Source organism: Littorina saxatilis, linkage group LG5, assembly GCF_037325665.1.
Source record: "Littorina saxatilis isolate snail1 linkage group LG5, US_GU_Lsax_2.0, whole genome shotgun sequence".
NCBI classification, from domain to species: domain Eukaryota; kingdom Metazoa; phylum Mollusca; class Gastropoda; order Littorinimorpha; family Littorinidae; genus Littorina; species Littorina saxatilis.
The window spans coordinates 40,977,559-40,995,846 of NC_090249.1; the positions used below are offsets into that span (position 1 = coordinate 40,977,559).

An 18,288-nucleotide genomic window follows, 5' to 3' on the forward strand; every position below is an offset into this window, starting at 1 on the left:
CAAATAAAAAACACACAAAAAAACATACATACATAGACTCGCATAATTTTCTGGGGTATGAAAGCACACAATTCAAAAGAATGACAGTTTATTGGCAATGCAGCAAGCTGTATTCTGAACATCATCAGGTCATAACTTTCATGAATTTTTAACACAAACCTTAAAATGCAGTATGAAACATTGTGGATAATGAAGGACATCTCTTCCTCTCTTTCTACCTCCCCTCCCCAATCTTTTCTCTCTCTCACATATACACACATGCATGCACCAAAACACATGTCCCAACTACACACACTCACTACGCAGAAATAATGCTTAAAAAAGCTTGCTTGTAAAGCTATTATCAGGAAAAGTTGAAAAAAAATGACTGCCATATATTATTACTGAATTCATGCAACTATATCCTGAACACTCCAGTCAACGAATAACAGCACCATGTTAGAGTGCAGTTACTTCCCCTGTTGTAGCAGTTGCAAGCTTCAAACATCGGTGATAAATGTATAAGGGATGGCCAAATCGTCAGCCGGATCGCAAGGGGGCGAGTAAACATTCATACAAATTTCTGAGAACACAGAAAGACAAAGATAATGCAATTTGGAAAAACATCAAGTCACACAGAACATTGTGATTGCTCAGATTGTGCAACTTGCCTCAGTGAAGAACAGCGCAAAAAGCCTGACAAGGCAAAAGTTGGAAAGCCTTTTTATCACTGGCCGCGGCCCAGTTGTACATTGATTCACAGCTATAATAATGTGTTAAATAAATCGGACAGTCATTTATAATAACCACATGTCATAACTTATTCGTTATTGTGTGGTATTTACCGAGCTTGTGAAATTCATGACGGTCTAGTGACTTTCTTCAAGTTTCGGCTGGCGAGTTAACGTTTTTCGATTTGGCCATCCCTATGTATGTACATGTAATACCCTTATTCTACAGATATTTTTGCTCGACCCTTTAATCCTGACTATTATTTGCAATTGAGACTGTGATTGTTTGAAGCAGGAATTGTCCATGGAGTCTTTTGCACTTTTCCCAGATGTAGAATTTCAAAGGTCTTGCACTCTTAACACATGAGAGAACTGTGACACTGAAGTCATCAACGCAAGAAGCATGACACGACTCTCTATTACGTACACCATGTTAATTGTTCAAGCAAGCAAAATCTGCCATTACTACTTTCAGTCAAATGACAATATGCCGAAATACATTTTTTCACGACAATCGCAACGCGCACACCACAACCACACACACACAAAGTCTGTAGATTCCTCTCCTCACACCAATAAATTGTGAGTAGGCTTCTTTCCCGGCCAGGCCTCTTTGGCATACTTCTTTTTGCGCGGCTCTTTTTGACCGTCCTCTGGGACAAAGGGAGCTGCACTTGGGGGGAGGGGAGGGGGAGCAGGTTCATGCTCGACATCAGGAGCCAAGTTGGGGATGGGGATGCCAAGTTTCGCAGCAAAGGATAGCGGGTGAGCCAGTGAGGATCCCATGCTGTGTCCGGGTAAATCCCCAAAATGCGTTGTGGATGTGGTGTGCTGTTTGTGGTCCCCTTCCAGTCCTGACGTCAGGCCGCCATCCAGTTTGGCTCTCTGCACACACACACAAAATCCCACGTTTATTACAAAATAGCCCGCAAGTGCAACATTCTTGGCAGGTCAATATCAGCTAACATATGCTTGGAATTTTTATCAGAAACAAAGCGAAATTTTAGAAAGTAGTCTACAAACAATTTTGATAAATCAAAGAAGTTACCCGATGTGTTCTGAAAGACACCTCAGCTGCCATTCCACACTTATTTCTATACTGGCACCACTGCCGGCAGTCAAAGAGCAAACAAGATCAGCACTGTCTTTTTATGCGCTGAAACTGCTGTCTGGCAATTTAGGTTCAGAAGTATCAAAGAGGGCTCAGTAGAAGGATTAATTTACCTTAGTAGGTATGACAGTGGTTGACACCAAGTTCCGGAAACGGCCTATGGATGGATCGATGTCCTCTGCACACACAAAAAGAAGTTCAATTCAGCTTGATCAAGGTATTGCAACAGACCTTCTGACCCCCACCCCCCCCAAATTAAGACACTTCAATGCAGTCATCCAAAAGGAAACCTCAGACAGACAAGCTCAATTCATTCAAAGCCAACTTTAGGGTTGTTTGAGGGGAGTTTGCGATGCTTGAAAGAACTGTTCTGTAGTGCTGTGAAGACCAACATTTTTGACCGCCATAAATGTACATGAGGTCGGTTGGATGCTCTGACATTGCTGACCGACTGATCATGGATGCTCACACACATTAATTTTTTTTAGCATAAAATAGGCTGCTGTTGGAGGGTGTGCGTGGGGCAGGGTGTGGTGGTTTGAAGTTTGTGTGGCATTGCTCTCTCAGTCAAGAAGCAGGTTGCCAACTCAAAGGCTATTTCAGTTTGTTTGATTCACATATAAAACAAACAAATACATTTGATGAAAGGGAAACTTAAAAACAAGGAGCACTCACCTGGGTTTATGATTTCCTCCTCCTCAGCGTAGGTAACACGTGTGGACTTGGATTTGCGTTTGAGTGGGTTGGGGACATCCACCAGTTCTGCTACAGATGCTATGCGTCGGTTGTGAGCTGTATTGAACTCTGTGAGATTCTGAAAAACAAACAAACAAATAAACAGTTCCTTTGGATTGACAGAGAGCCCACACGTAGGATTTTTCTTGTGAAAACTATTGAATGAATCACACAATGCAATTTATTGCAAACTAAGATTCTTTGAGACTGATCAATGTATGATCTATCATCCATAATCTTTCACTTTAGTGCTTGTCAAGCATCTCTGTGGAAATAGTGCACAAGAGATTTTTATCTCAGCGGAATCCGCTAATAACAACTATTTTTGATATTTATATTTCGTTTAAGATTCTCAAAACTATTTTTGAAACAAAATCCTAGTTTCAGATTCATTTACTCCAACCTCTTCATGTCTACCATTCTTCTTTAATAAATTTAATATTAAATGTTGACCGCCCCCCGTGGCGCAGTGGTTAGCGGGCCGGGAGATCGTGGTTCGAATCCCATAAGGGGAGCGTGGGTTTTTCGGGCCTCAGTCGATTCCAACCCAGAGTGGAAGTACAATAGCTCCAATGGGAAGGCTGGGATCACACACCCGAGTGTCATTCACTTCACGAATGCGATTGTGAGGGTGCCCAGGTGTCTGACCAACACTGGTTGACTCAGAAAGCGCAAAAATAAAACTTGTCTCAGCTCTTGTGTCCCTTCCTGCTCAGGGCTCTCATGGTGACCTTGGTCCCAGTGGTCCTGTTCCAGCCATCCCTGAATATTCTGCTGCCAGCCTTCAACGTGTGATGCTCCGGGGGGTCGACGGAAGGACGCAGTGGCGGTCTGCTCTCTGAGGAGACGCGCACTCAGTCTGGCTCCGCGACTCTACAGTCAGTGTCGTAAGTAGAGGGCTTAGTAGGTAGTGGCCTGCGTCCGTTAGCTCGGAACAGGACCAATACTGAACACCGTCGAAGTGACTCAGCAGCAGTGCAGTGTCATCTTCCGAGGGTAGCCTACCGCAGTGGCCTGACATCCTTCCCTGGAGTGTCTGTAAATTTGTGAGGGTGCCCAGGTGTCTGACCAACACTGGTTGACTTATTAAATTCGACAAGTCTGACGGCGGAACGAAGTTCAGGGGTGGATGTTGCAGTGAGTGCTGGGACGGGGTGGCGTGAGAGCATACTGGGAGAAGGAACAAGCGTCGGGACAAGCAAGAGAGGATGAAAACAATAACAAGAAGGGCAAAGCCCATACGACTCACATGCTTTACACATTTTTCCTACCAAAATACATGTGACCTTGACCAGGTCATCCAAGGTCATGCAACACAAAGCTGTTAATTCAAGACATAGGAAGTACAATGGTGCTTATTGGCTCTTTCTACCATGAGATATGGTCACTTTTAGTGGTTCACTACCTTATTTTGGTCACATTTCATAAGGGTCAAAGTGACCTTGACCTTGATCATATGTGACCGAATGTGTCTCATGATGAAAGCATAACATGTGCCCCACATAATTTTTAAGTTTGAAACAGTTATCTTCCATAGTTCAGGGTCAAGGTCACTTCAAAATATGTATACAATCCAACTTTGAAGAGCTCCTGTGACCTTGACCTTGAAGCAAGGTAAACCAAACTGGTATCAAAAGATGGGGCTTACTTTGCCCTATATATCATATATAGGTGAGGTATTGAATCTCAAAAACTTCAGAGAAAATGGGAAAAATATGAAAAATAGCTGTTTTTTAGGCAACATTTATGGCCCCTGCGACCTTGACCTTGAAGCAAGGTCAAGATGCTATGTATGTTTTTTGGGGCCTTGTCATCATACACCATCTTGCCAAATTTGGTACTGATAGACTGAATAGTGTCCAAGAAATATCCAACGTTAAAGTTTTCCGGACGGACGTCCGGACGGACGGACGTCCGGACGGACGACTCGGGTGAGTACATAGACTCACTTTTGCTTCGCATGTGAGTCCAAAAAGAGAATAATAAAAAAAAAAAAACTTTAAAAAAAACCCATGGACTGGGTGGCCGAGTGGTAACGCACTTGCGCTCGGAAGCGAGAGGTTGGGTGTTCAGGCCTGGGTCAGGCCGCAATTTTCTCCCCCCTTTCCTAACCTAGGTGGTGGGTTCAAGTGCTAGTCTTTCGGATGAGACGAAAAACCGAGGTCCCTTCGTGTACACTACATTGGGGTGTGCACGTTAAAGATCCCACGATTGACAAAAGGGTCTTTCCTGGCAAAATTGTATAGGCATAGATAAAAATGTCCATCAAATACCCGTGGGACTTGGAATAAAGTAAAAAAATTCCATCTCACACGGCATTAAGTCTCAGGAAACATGAATACACGCATCAATCAATCAATGAGGCTTATATCGCGCATATTCCGTGGGTACAGTTCTAGGCGCTCAGCAGTGATGCCGTGTGAGATGAAATTTTATACGGCCAGTAATTGCAGCCATTTCGGCGCATATTTACCTTTCACGGCCTATTATTCCAAGCCACACGGGTATAGGTAGACAATTATTAACTGTGCCAAAGCAATTTTGCCAGGAAAGACCCTTTTGTCAATCGTGGGATCTTTAACGTGCACACCCAATGTAGTGTACACGGGGGGGGAGTCCGGACACCGAAGAGAGTCTGCACACAAAGTTGACTCTGAAATAAATTTCCGCCGAACCTGGGATCGAACTCACACTGACAGCGGCCAACTGAATACAAATCCAGCGCGCTACCAACTGAGCTATATCCCCGCATGCAGGAAAAAAAACCACAATATATGGGTAGCGCCGTATGTATGGCAGCTCGCTTTCCCCGGGGAGAAAGCAGCCCGAATTTCCATGAGGGTAACCTCACTGGACTGTAAATCTTATCCAATCCAATCCAATAAAAAATTAAATGTTTACCAAAAAAAGATTTTGACCACTATCACTTTCACGGAACAGAATCCTCATGCTACTGTGGTCTATCAAGTCTGTCAACAAAATAAGTAATAAGAGATAAGATGCTTACATCAAGTTCTGTTTCTGATTCCGGCAGACCTAGCAGGTTTCCTTCCTTCTCGCCCTGTTTGTTTCCATCGTCATCCAACCCACCTGGCCCCAACGGCTGTGGTCGTTCTCTTATGATGTAAATGCGGGTGGACGCTCCAAAGTGAATCTCGCTATCCAGGGGAACTTGCTGCGGCTTTTTGGACTCCAGACGAATGTTGCCAATGTGTGTTCCATGAGCTAAGGGGAGGAAAAGAAAAACAGCCTGACGATGTCTTTTGTAAAATCACATTGGAAAAGGCACCCGTTTTTAATGAACCAAAAGAAGAGATGGTTCTACAAAAAAAATAGATGCTTTCACCAAAAGAAAAGATGGCTTGAGTGACAAAGAATTAAAGTACCCCAAAAAAATTTGATCCGCCAAAAGAATTGCTGTCTGAACAAAAAATAAAATAAACTGGCAAAAGCAAATATACTCAGGCAAAAGAAATTATAAGGCAAAAGATTGACTACTTCAGGCAAAAGAAAATATAGTTTCAACAAAAGAAATGGATAGTCATTCTCCAACACAGTGAAACACAGTGTGAGTGGTGGTCACTGTTTTGACTCACTGATTTCGCTTAGGCAGAGGTGATTTGTGATCACAAATTCAGCTTTCTTTGGACGTACAATTATGATTATGATATGGAGTGACACTGTTTTGTCTCTGAAAGTACACTAAACTTTATATTTTTTGCTGACAGTAGCTATTTTGTTGTTGAAATAATTCGTTTTTTTGTTGAGAATTCTTTTGCAAGTCTCATTTCTTTTTTGGTAGAATCAATCGGTTTTTTGCTAGAAGCATCTATTTTGTGGGTGGAAACATCCAATTTTTTGTTGGTATATCTTTTGCTAACTAAGCAATTCTTTTGGTGAAAGCATCTATTCTTTTGGTGATTTAATTTATTGCCATTCGAAAATGAGCTCTACTTGACATACAATATTCTCTCTCATACATGCATACTATACTCCCCCCCCCCTCACAGTCAAATGTATACACTGACATTACATGCTTGAGATAATGAAGGAGGGGATGGGTTGTAGCAGTGTTGTTCCCTGATTCACAGGACAATAGGTTAGTTGGACCCAGATTGAAAATATGTATAGGTCCATTTATACTGCTACTAAAAACTTAATTGTCTGTCAGAAAGGCCGAGACTCAGAGGCTAGATATTGTTGTGTTCTTTCTAACTCCAAGTACTTACTGCTGCCAAGGTCGATGATGAACGGTCGGTTGAGATGACGATGCCATACTAAAGCGGAATGGACTCTTGAACATGATGAGTGGTCAATGGAAAAGTCGCACAACTGTTTGTTTCGCCCAAAAAAGTAGCACTTTTTTTCATCGATCATCAATTTCTGTGGATAGAAGTTGCATAATTTTTTTTTCTCAATTTCATTTCTTGATGAAGTTTCTAGTTCTTTTGTTTTTGCTCTAGTCTGAGTCAGTTTAACATCATTTATTGATTTCCTAGCAAATATAAATGAGCAATATAGAACTTTTGAATTCAAGCATCTTTTGTTTTAATTTCAAAAGGTACGGAACACAGGAAGCATATAAATCAAATCCATATAATGTCTGCCGGAAATATCAATAATTTGCAACTTACTAACAGTTACTTGTACAAGAACTGCTCCAAAGAGAGGTAAGTACAAGTGATAACTTCTGTAGTTGAAATTTGAATAGGTCCAGTTTCTTACTCAGTTACTTTCAATTTTGTTCTGATTTCTATTTTTTGACTTCTGTTAAAGGCACAGTAAGCCTCCCGGGAGTAAACCATCACAGATACTGTCAGGCTTTTACACACAGTACAAACACCCTTTCATTTAAACACTCACCGCTTGAGAACATCCTAGGTGCCCTCCATAAAGAGCGAGCAATTTTCAAAGAATTTATTTTTGCGTGGTTTATCTTACCCCTGAGCCATCGTGAACCCGTGTGATCCAGTTTCCCTTTTTCACAATGCAGTCGTCAGTTAGTAATTTGAATGTGACTCGCTGTGAGCTTATCTGCAATAGCACGTTATTATGTACCTCTGACTATGCACGAAACAAACGGCTGTGGTTCACAAGAACTCTCGCGATGGCTTTTGACTGTTCAGAGGAACTGGCAATAGGCATAAACCATCGTCTGCTACGAGAACCACGACCTTGCGTGACCCTGTTTCCGGGCGTTTCTTTTTTCAAACTTTCAAAACTTCGAATTGTACTGATCTTGTCTTGATGAAAAAAGAATTCTTTTATGATTGAAGAACGTTTATGCAACAAGCTGTCAATTTATTATTTAGATTTTAAAAGTTAGGTCTTGCGCCCAAACGCATCACGGTCCAATTGTCTCTGACACAATCCGCAAAATTAATTCTTTTAAAATTGCTCGCTCTTTACGTAGGGCACCTAGGAAGTTCACGTTCAAATGGAAGGGTGTTTGTACTGTGTGTAAAAGCCTGACAGTATCTGTGATGGTTTACGGGAGGCGCACTGTGCCTTTAACTTAATTAAATGAATATAACAATAAAAAAAGTAACAAGAAAAAAATAGTTGAATGTTTTGTATACAGCCCACAGTCACACATGCAAAAATAAACATTATAATTTATAATGACAAAAATAATTAGACATAAGACATAAGACATAAGACTTTATTTCAACCATGTGCAGTACACTAGGGACATGTTTTGGCCAGAGTACAATCATTGAATCAATCAATCCATACACGCCCTTCCAAACATCGCTTGCAATCTCAGTCACACACACGCTCACGCACGCCCGCATACATTCCCCACACAGAACCCACAACAGCACACACGCACAAGCATGCTCCTCCTTAACAAAACGTGTTTAACCATCAATTGTACATATGCGTAAAGTAACAGTATAGAAGTATCAGTAAAAATTTTGAGACCTGAACCATCTTTGTGTCCTTCATGACATCCAGGTGAAGACCAGGGGGTGGTTTGCCTGCCCTGTTTGAGAAAAAAATGAACAATCATAGCTGCTTCACCTATGTGTGGTGTGTGTATGGTTAAGTGCAAGAGATCTGTTTACACATTACATATGAAAGGCACGGGCAATACTGATATATAACTATCCCCACTAAACAGGATAGCCTTACTCAAGTTACTGCCTTAATAACACAGAAGGGGTCTAAGTCGACCAAAAGCGGGTGCATTTCCTGCAGGTGCATTTCCTGTAGGCATTTTATCTGTCTACACGAATACACCCGGGTGCATTTCCTGTAGTTTTTCCCCGATACTCATTGGAGGTCACGTGATGCCTAGCTTCACCCACAAAACTATCGTTTGTTTCCAAATTTGATTGATCTAGAAACGTTCCGTCACAAACATTCATCACAAAGTGCAAAAAGGATAGCATGTTCACTTTCGTCACTACTATAATGAACCCTAATAACGACAGTGATAGTGATACGGCAGCTTTGCCACGGTGTCCGACATAAGCTCGAACGACAAAAGCTCGAACGACAAATGCTCGAATGGACAAATGCTCGACGCGACAAAAGCTCGACGCGACATATGCTCGAACGACAAATGCTCGAATGGACAAATGCTCGACGCGACAAAAGCTCGACGCGACATATGCTCGAACGACATAAGCTCGACCGGACAAATGCTCGACGCGACAAAAGCTCGACGCGACATATGCTCGAACGACAGAAGCTCGACCGAACTGTAGAATGATGCTGTCAAAACTACTTTGATAACGTCATATCTGAAACTGTCACGGTGATGTTGTTCTAGTTTCGAGCGACAAATTGACTAAATTTGTTTGATATCACGTTGTTGTTGTTGTTGTTGTTGTTGTTGTTGTTGTTGTTGTTGTTGTTGTAAGCACGCAGCTGGATTTCGAGCGACAAATTGACTAAATTTGTTTGATATCACGTTGTTGTTGTTGTTGTTGTTGTTGTGTTGTTGTAAGCACGCTGCTGGATTTCGAGCGACAAATTGACTAAATTTGTTTGATATCACGTTGTTGGTTTAAACAAGTTTAACATTATTTCTGAATTGATACTCACAGCAAGGGACCGGCACGGTTGGCCTAGTGGTAAGGCGTCCGCCCCGTGATCGGGAGGTCGTGGGTTCTCGAACCCCGGCCGGGTCATACCTAAGACTTTAAAATTGGCAATCTAGTGGCTGCTCCGCCTGGCGTCTGGCATTATGGGGTTAGTGCTAGGACTGGTTGGTCCGGTGTCAGAATAATGTGACTGGGTGAGACATGAAGCCTGTGCTGCGACTTCTGTCTTGTGTGTGGCGCACGTTATATGTCAAAGCAGCACCGCCCTGATATGGCCCTTCGTGGTTGGCTGGGCGTTAAGCAAACAAACAAACAAACAAACAAACTCACAGCAAGCAAACAAACAGTCGTCCATCTGCCCGTGCCGCTTACCTGAACCTTTCCTGATAAACAGTCAATCCCGGGCTAAATCAAAATAATAACATTGACAAATCTAAACCCCGACACGATCTTCCCCCTTCTTTTTTCTCTTCGTTCTTTTTTTTCTTCTGTTCTCTCTGTCTCTGTCTCTGTCTCTGTCTCTCTCTCTTAGACAGATGTTAGAATAACACAACATAAACAGACAGGCAAAATAACACCGACAAGGACACGCACAGACACGTTCGATCTTTTGTCGCGTCGAGCTTATGTCCATTCGAGCTTTTATCGCATCGAGCTTTTGTCGCGTCGAGCATTTGTCCATTCGAGCATTTGTCGTTCGAGCATATGTCGCGTCGAGCTTTTGTCGTTCGAGCTTTTGTCGTTCGAGCATTTGTCGTTCAAGATTTTGTCGTTCGAGCTTTTGTCGTTCGAGCTTATGTCATGTACCCGCTTTGCCATCAGCGTGTTACTGTTACGCCACAATGATATGACCACTCGACCAGCACGCCGCAGTATTGTTTGGGCTGTCAGCTGCCCAACACAAGTTATGTTCTAACTCCTGTTGTGTAGAGAGTAAAGCGTCCCTTTACTCAGATCGGCTTAGCAGTACATTAGTCTTATCAAAGTGAAACTGATCTCGGCAGTTTAGAGCAGTCTTGCGTAGGACACGAGACTGAGTCAGTGAGTGTGATCTATTAACCTACAGGAAAAACGTCTCCAGGAAATGCACCTACAGGAAATGCACTCGCTTTTGGTCGACTTAGACCCTTCTGCCTTTATAAAAACTACCCAAAGTTAGTTACACATGCCTACACCGGCTACAGTTAGTGAGTTACACCTCGAAAAAGCAATGTGGTAATTTTCGTACTTTACTAGTCTTTAGCGTTGTGTATTCTGATTCAAAGCTCACAAAATCCAGTGCCATTATTGAGTTATTTGATACAAGTTACCTTTCTCAATGCAAAGAATAATTCTAGTAATTTAATAGACGGAATCGGATCCAAAATTGAGCATAATGTGGTGACCCACCAACATCATAAAATAAAACTAGAACTATATCTAACAATATCAAAAGGTCATTCAGCTGGTCACAAATGCAAAGGCAGAATAAATACTATGTTGCCATGCACTATGCAATATTTCCTGTAACCCAAAGCGCTCGGATAGCAGAAGAAATCTTGAAAACACACCATGATGGCACTTCAAAATTATTGACAAGAGGACCCGCCATCTTGAATATTGGCACATGAGAGACCACTCGTTTAGACATTGGGTAAATGAAATTACAGTTGCTTCCCTTGTCCGCTCAGTGCGTCGATATGGAGGTCTCCCTATTGACGTCATCACTTCGTGCGCACCGGGGCTTGGAGGGCAAGAAGCCACCGCGCCGCTTGGCGAAAACATGGAAGCGTGGTGCCGATCGCGAAGTTTCGCTGCGGCGATTCCGTATTTGCGTCGACGATTTGGTTAAATTTCATTCAAGATGGTGAATACTTGTTGCATAATCGGTTGCACAAGCCGAAGCAACAAGGAAAATGCTCTTGCATTTTTCAGAATTCCGAAAGTCGACGCTGGAGGAAGACACCGAGATTTACTCAACAGCAGTATTAATTTTGCTAATGATTGAAACACCGATTCACTCGCTTTTTGACTGAAATGTGCAGTTTGAAACAAGATTCAACACTGCTTATGTTAATGCCATAGCTTTTTGACTCAAGTGTGTGCCTTAATCAATGCTGGTTAGCATGTCTGTATAGTTTATTGACAAGTGTGTGATTTAAAACAGAAACAAAACTGTTTATGTGGATGCCAAACCTGAAACACAGTATTGATTTGACTTGTGTACAGTATCTGTATGACTTGTGCTGGCTGGCATGAGTGTAGTTCCTTTTTTTGCTTCCTGGCTCAAGTGTCTATAATTCAAAGCATTTTCAAGACTCAACACTATTCCTTATTTGATTTTGAGATCTGATGCGAAGTGTGTGTGTGTACAGTTCTTTTCTTTTTTCTCTCACTTTTTTGTCAGTTTTTATATGTAAACAGTTACCGTTCATTGATTGGAAACACTAATTCACTCATTGTCAGACATGTGATTTTTGACTGAAGTGTGCAATTTGAAACAGATTCAACACTGCATATATGTTGATGCCATAGCTTTTTGACTGAAGTGTGCAATTTGAAACAGATTCAACACTGCTTATGTTGATGCCATAGCTTTTTGACTCCAAGTGTGTGCCTTAATTAGTGCTGGTTAGCATGTCTGTACAGTTTATGCTTTTTTTTTATTGAAGCATTTGATTTTAGTAAGAACTAATAAATACATTGTTGTTGCAGTAACGTTTTTGTTCTTAAGACTTTTTTTTTTAAGCTTGCGTGTGTCTTATCTGAGACATTTCTTAATTGTGAAGAATCTGGTGAGTGATTGTCAGAATGAGTGTGTATCTGTGTAATGGCTCCTTTGTTTAGTCAACATGCTGTCCTAAACGGAAAAATATGTGTCTGGTTTGTCTCAAAACAGTAACGTTTCACAAAATTGAACAAAACTGTTGAAAACACACCTACTGGAGCTAACAAAGGCAGAGATTAGGTACAAATCAAAAGTAATGTGTTAAATATCACACTCACACCAGCTTCACATTCACAGAGTGACAGATTGGTAAAAATTAAAATACATATAATGTGTTCAACGCTTTATTTAACTGAACTGTCATTGTCAACATATATATAACAAGAGGCGAAGCCATCAAGGCTCACGTAAGAAATCGACAAACAGTAACACAAACTCAATCACTCCGTCACACACACACACACACACACACACACACACACACACACACACACACACACACACACACACACAGTCACAGTAAGCATAGGTGAAACTGTGCAAGAAAGCGAGACCCTGGATCTGCCAAGTAGTCTCGGCCCGCTCACAATAACAATGACCGAGACGTTCAGTAATTCCTTTGCGTGACGTCTAACCCTCTTACGTCATAATGTGACGTCTTCAAATAGTTTCTATCACACACGTCAAACACTTTTGACCGAGACTGACGTAATCCATAGACTCGGAAATGTTAAAGTTTCTATCACACACACACACACACACGCACGCACGCACGCACGCACGCACGCACGCACAGACAGACAAAGTTTATCATCGCATAGGCTACACTTACGTGAGCCAAAAATTAAAAACAAACAAGAGGCGAAGCCATCAAGGCTCACGTAAGAAATCGACAAACAGTAACACAAACTCAATCACTCCGTCACACATACACACACACACACACACACACACACACACACACACACACACACACACACACACACACAGAAAGAGCATAGGTGAAACTGTGCAAGAAAGCGAGACACTAGATCTAGATCTGTCTGTCTGCATGTTTCAGGGACACGCCTGCCAACTAGTCAGTCTCGGCCCGCTCAAAATAATAATGACCGAGACTTTCAGTACTTCCTTCGCGTGACGTCTAACCCTCTTACGTCATAATGTGACGTCAATGTAATGTGACGTCTTCAAATGTTAGAGTTTCTATCACAGACATACACACGCACGCACGCACGCACGCACATACGCACATACGCACGCACGCACGCACGCACAGACAGACAAAAGTTAGCATCGCATAGGCTACACTTACGTGAGCCAAAAACACGTAACACTGAATTCAGGGAAATTTTTAGTTACTGTCTTCAGCAGCACTAAAGTAAAAAGAAATAGAAAAAATAAAAAAGAAGAACAAAAAACACACACACACATTACACATTTACAGGTTCACAATAAATGTTCTAAGGTAATATCAAAGTAAGCACTAAAGCAGACACCAGACTTGATCCCAAAAAGGAAAAAAGAATCGCTTCTCCAAATATAAACATACAAAGTTAGAAATACCATTTCTCGAATAACAATGAAATGAAAACTCACACACACTGAAGCAGAAATAATAGGTAATCTAAAACTAAAGAGCTTCACACATAAACATACAAAGTTAGAAATAGAACTACAAGTTCTTGAATAATAACAAAATGAAAACTCATGCACACACACTGAAGCAGAAATTATATGTAGTCTGAAACTAAAGAGCTTCGGTCAATTTCTCCAAGTATCGCACTTTAGCAACGTCACTCAATGATGTAATGTACTTCTCTTTTGGCTGGTCGACCGTTTTTGTTCCTGATTTTGACATTATTCAATTAAAACACTCCCGAATCATCGAGCGGCGCACTGACGCTACTAGCCGTTCCGCTTCTTGCCCTCCAACCCATTTCTGCGTATCACGTGACACCGCTCCGAAGTACGCAAAAGGGAGATCTCCATAGAATGAGTTTATTTATGTAGGCTTCTTAAACCCCCCCCCCCCCCCCCCCCACCCCCACCCCACCCCCTCACCCCTTTTCTCTATCTTTTTGAAATGTTCTCTTCCTTTAATCTGTGTTGATTGTGTTTTTTGGGTGTCCTTTCTGGGCGAAATTGCAAACAGGCAGAAACCTTGAAATGGTGATATTTTGGCGTGATGTTCAGTAGTACCGCGGGTACTAGTAGGTGAAGGGCCCCTAATAGTAATAGTAATATGAACCACTTTTTGTCACGGTTTTTCAGTGTTGACGCCGAGTTTCTGCTGCAAGCAAAAATAAAAGCAAAATCTCAAAGTACGTGTGTGTTGCCTTATATGGACCACCGTTCAACAAATCGAAGAAACTCAAGTAAATATAAAAGCTAAAGGCTATTCAAGTTAGCAAGTGGCCTGTTTTGTCACGTAGGAAACTGAGTATGCCTCAATAAAAGCAAAAGTATGCAGTCTTTCTAAACCCTAACAAATCAGAGTATATATTTCCAAAATTCGTCTATTCAATGTGACCTGTGTGTAATTGCACCTTTCTTTTTTTCATTCAGTCTTGTTGTATTAACATTTTTACATTTAGTTAAGCCAGTTTTGACTTAGTGTTTTCAGATAGAGTGGGAACTCAAGACGAGGTAAATATGTATGTATACATGTTTGTGTGTCAGTTTGTATGTGTGTGAAGAGCGGACTAATACCGCAGGGATGATGATGAAACTACATACTAAATATAGGTCCCTGTCCCAGATAATACCCCAACTGGCAACACGTTTTTTTCCCTTTATTTTTTTTTTTAGATAGACGTACGTCTGTGATGAAGTCACATCCGGATTATTGCAAACGTTGAGGTCGCACTGTGGTGGCCTGATTTTTGTAACATTTTTACATTTAGTTAAGCCAGTTTTGACTTAGTGTTTTCAGATAGAGTGGGAACTCAAGACGAGGTAAATATGTATGTATACATGTTTGTGTGTCAGTTTGTATGTGTGTGAAGAGCGGACTAATACCGCAGGGATGATGATGAAACTACATACAGGTTGTCCCAGATAATACCCCAACACGTTTTTTTCCCTTTATTTTTTTTTTAGATAGACGTACGTCTGTGATGAAGTCACATCCGGATTATTGCAAACGTTGAGGTCGCACTGTGGTGGCCTGATTTTTGTAAACAAACTGATTGAACTGAGGGAAATATTCTTTGACTCAATCACGACCATGGGGTCCAGGGGCGGATCAGTTCATTTTATTGGGGGTGTTTCCAAAAGTATATTGTGAAGATATGGGTGTGAAGGCGCGAAGCGCCGAGCAACGCCGCGAAGCGCCTAGGGCTTGCTAGGGGGGTCCGGGGGCATGCCCCCCCCGGAAAATTTTGAAACAAGAAGGGCAAAGCCCATACGACTCACATGCTTGACCTTTACATGACCTTGACCTTCAGCTAAACCTAGCAATGACATCATACACTAAGAACTGCTTTACACATTTTTCCTACCAAAATACATGTGACCTTGACCCAAGGTCAAGGTCATCCAAGGTCATGCAACACAAAGCTGTTAATTCAAGACATAGGAAGTACAATGGTGCTTATTGGCTCTTTCTACCATGAGATATGGTCCCTTTTAGTGGTTCACTACCTTATTTTGGTCACATTTCATAAGGGTCAAAGTGACCTTGACCTTGATCATATGTGACCAAATGTGTCTCATGATGAAAGCATAACATGTGCCCCACATAATTTTTAAGTTTGAAACAGTTATCTTCCATAGTTCAGGGTCAAGGTCACTTCAAAATATGTATACAATCCAACTTTGAAGAGCTCCTGTGACCTTGACCTTGAAGCAAGGTAAACCAAACTGGTATCAAAAGATGGGGCTTACTTTGCCCTATATATCATATATAGGTGAGGTATTCAATCTCAAAAACTTCAGAGAAAATGGGAAAAATGTGAAAAATAGCTGGTTTTTAGACAACATTTATGGCCCCTGCGACCTTGACCTTGAAGCAAGGTCAAGATGCTATGTATGTTTTTTGGGGCCTTGTCATCATACACCATCTTGCCAAATTTGGTACTGATAGACTGAATAGTGTCCAAGAAATATCCAACGTGTTTTCCGGCCGGCCGGACGGCCGGCCGGACGACTCGGGTGAGTACATAGACTCACTTTTGCTTCGCATGTGAGTCAAAAAAGGATGCAAAATGGTGCATTCTGAGGATGATCATTACCAGTTTCAGGCAGCAGATTTTGTCACTGATTAATACCCCAAAAATTGAAACTCAATGTAAAATAAAGAAATGCATACCTCATTCAATATTTTTATTTTTTGGATGGGGGGGGGGGGTCCGGAAACCCCAGACACCCCCCCCCCCCTCGTCCGCCCCTGGGGTCGAATTTCCGCAGCACGGAATATTAACAATTAATTAATAAGTTTGTTTATAATAGTTGTCACTAAAATCGAATTTTCACTAACAGATTTAAAACTGGTTGCATTGCAATCCTCATCAACTTTTGTATCCAAAAACACAGAGAAATGTGTCCTGTTTAGAAATGGAGCATTGCAACAGGCACAAGATGCTCATTCTGTTTTCTCAGAGAAAGGGCAAGATGGGACTGCTGTGTTGCATGCAAGGATGTTGCTGGGATTTACTCTTTTGGGCAAATTTGCCAAAATGGCCATAACATTTTTTCTAACAAAAGTTTTATTCTTTTTGGTCTGTTCTTAGTGGTTGTCTCTCTTTTACCACCAACAACAAACGAGATATCACTGATCTTGTGACAACAACTGACTTTCTTGGTGTCAGCGAGATGGGGTGTGCCAATCATTCACGTCCCTACGTGGTTTTTTTTTTATGTTCCAGGTCAAGGTCACTGAAAGAGTTTGAATACTATCTGCATCAAACGGCCTTACCACTTTGCTAGGTCGAACTTGGCATGCATGTTGTCATGCGTTCAGGCACACAAGTTATTATGGGGGCGAGGACGCCCCCATTCTATACGGATAGTTTCGAGGTTGACCATGGGCAGCGCCATTTTGTTGTGAAATACGTCATCAGTTTGTGTACACAGGAAGTTGTGACATCCGTCACCCTATGGGAGGGGTGACGTCAAAATTGTTCATCTGTAGAAAGTTGTGAAATCCGTCACCCTATGGGAGGGGTGACGTCAAAATTGGTCATCACAGAGTTTGTGTAACACAGGAAGTTGTGAAATACGTCACCCTATGGGAGGGGTGACGTCAAAATTGTTCAACAAAAACATGATATGTCGCATTGTGCAGGGTCAACTGCAACAAACTCAAACCGAGCCATTCATACCTAGCTGTATTTGAGTGACTTATATACCCGACATTTTTATTTCTTATTTTTAGCACAGGTGTAGGAAAAATCATGAACCAAAATGTTATTTATTTTCTAATTTAACATTTTTTTTACAAATATGACCATGGTCTTTTAAACATACAGTGACATTAAACATTGTTATGTTAAAAAAAAGAAAAAAGAAAAAAAGCTTTTGTGCACAAATCAGAAAATACATTGTACATTTTACCTACAGGCCAAACCGTGAGTGTCTGTGGCAAAGCCCGACCCAGGAAATTGCACTGATTTTATATTTAGATCAGAGAGAAATTGTCAAGAACAGGCGCTTGCATTTGGATGTGTCCAATGATAGTAGGTTTGGTTGTGATCAATCAGAATAATGTAGGAATAAAAATGTATGACAGTTTAGTATGATGACATGTAATTCACATATGCTGAAATATGATATTATACATCATGTAATATTATTATGGCTGTTGCCATGACCATGAAACCCAACAAAGGTTTAATGTAATGTAATTCAAAATACCAAAACCGAGCACCTATTAATCTCGTCTTTGCGCGTGAAGATTGAGGCCGTCTGCCAGTAGCGGTTAGGTCATACAGTGGAACCCCTCTCTAGCGACCTTTAAAATGTTGACAAAAATCG

The 18,288-nt window shown here is 41.5% G+C and overlaps 1 protein-coding gene across 1 annotated transcript; it reads right to left on the reverse strand.

Annotated features, from left to right (window-relative positions):
• Positions 1 to 71: 71 nt before the first annotated feature.
• On the reverse strand, positions 72 to 11,225 carry LOC138967129 (nuclear inhibitor of protein phosphatase 1-like). The gene is made up of 7 exons (XM_070339617.1): positions 11,159 to 11,225; positions 8,482 to 8,542; positions 6,786 to 6,939; positions 5,564 to 5,781; positions 2,497 to 2,635; positions 1,935 to 1,999; positions 72 to 1,595 (listed from the first exon to the last, which is right to left on the reverse strand). Exons 1-7 carry the CDS (start codon positions 11,197 to 11,199, stop codon positions 1,278 to 1,280), a joined length of 996 nt encoding a protein of 331 aa, XP_070195718.1. The 5' UTR covers positions 11,200 to 11,225; the 3' UTR covers positions 72 to 1,277.
• Between the last annotated feature and the right edge of the window lie 7,063 nt (positions 11,226 to 18,288).

Coding starts and splice junctions, on each gene's coding strand:
- LOC138967129 (XM_070339617.1), bottom strand. CDS start 11,199: ATGGCGGGTCCTCTTGTCAATAATTTTGAAGTGCCATCATG. Junction 5,782..6,785: donor CATCATCGACCTTGGCAGCA/GTAAGTACTTGG, acceptor TCCTCCCCTTAG/CTCATGGAACACACATTGGC. Junction 1,596..1,934: donor CCACTGTCATACCTACTAAG/GTAAATTAATCC, acceptor GTGTGTGTGCAG/AGAGCCAAACTGGATGGCGG.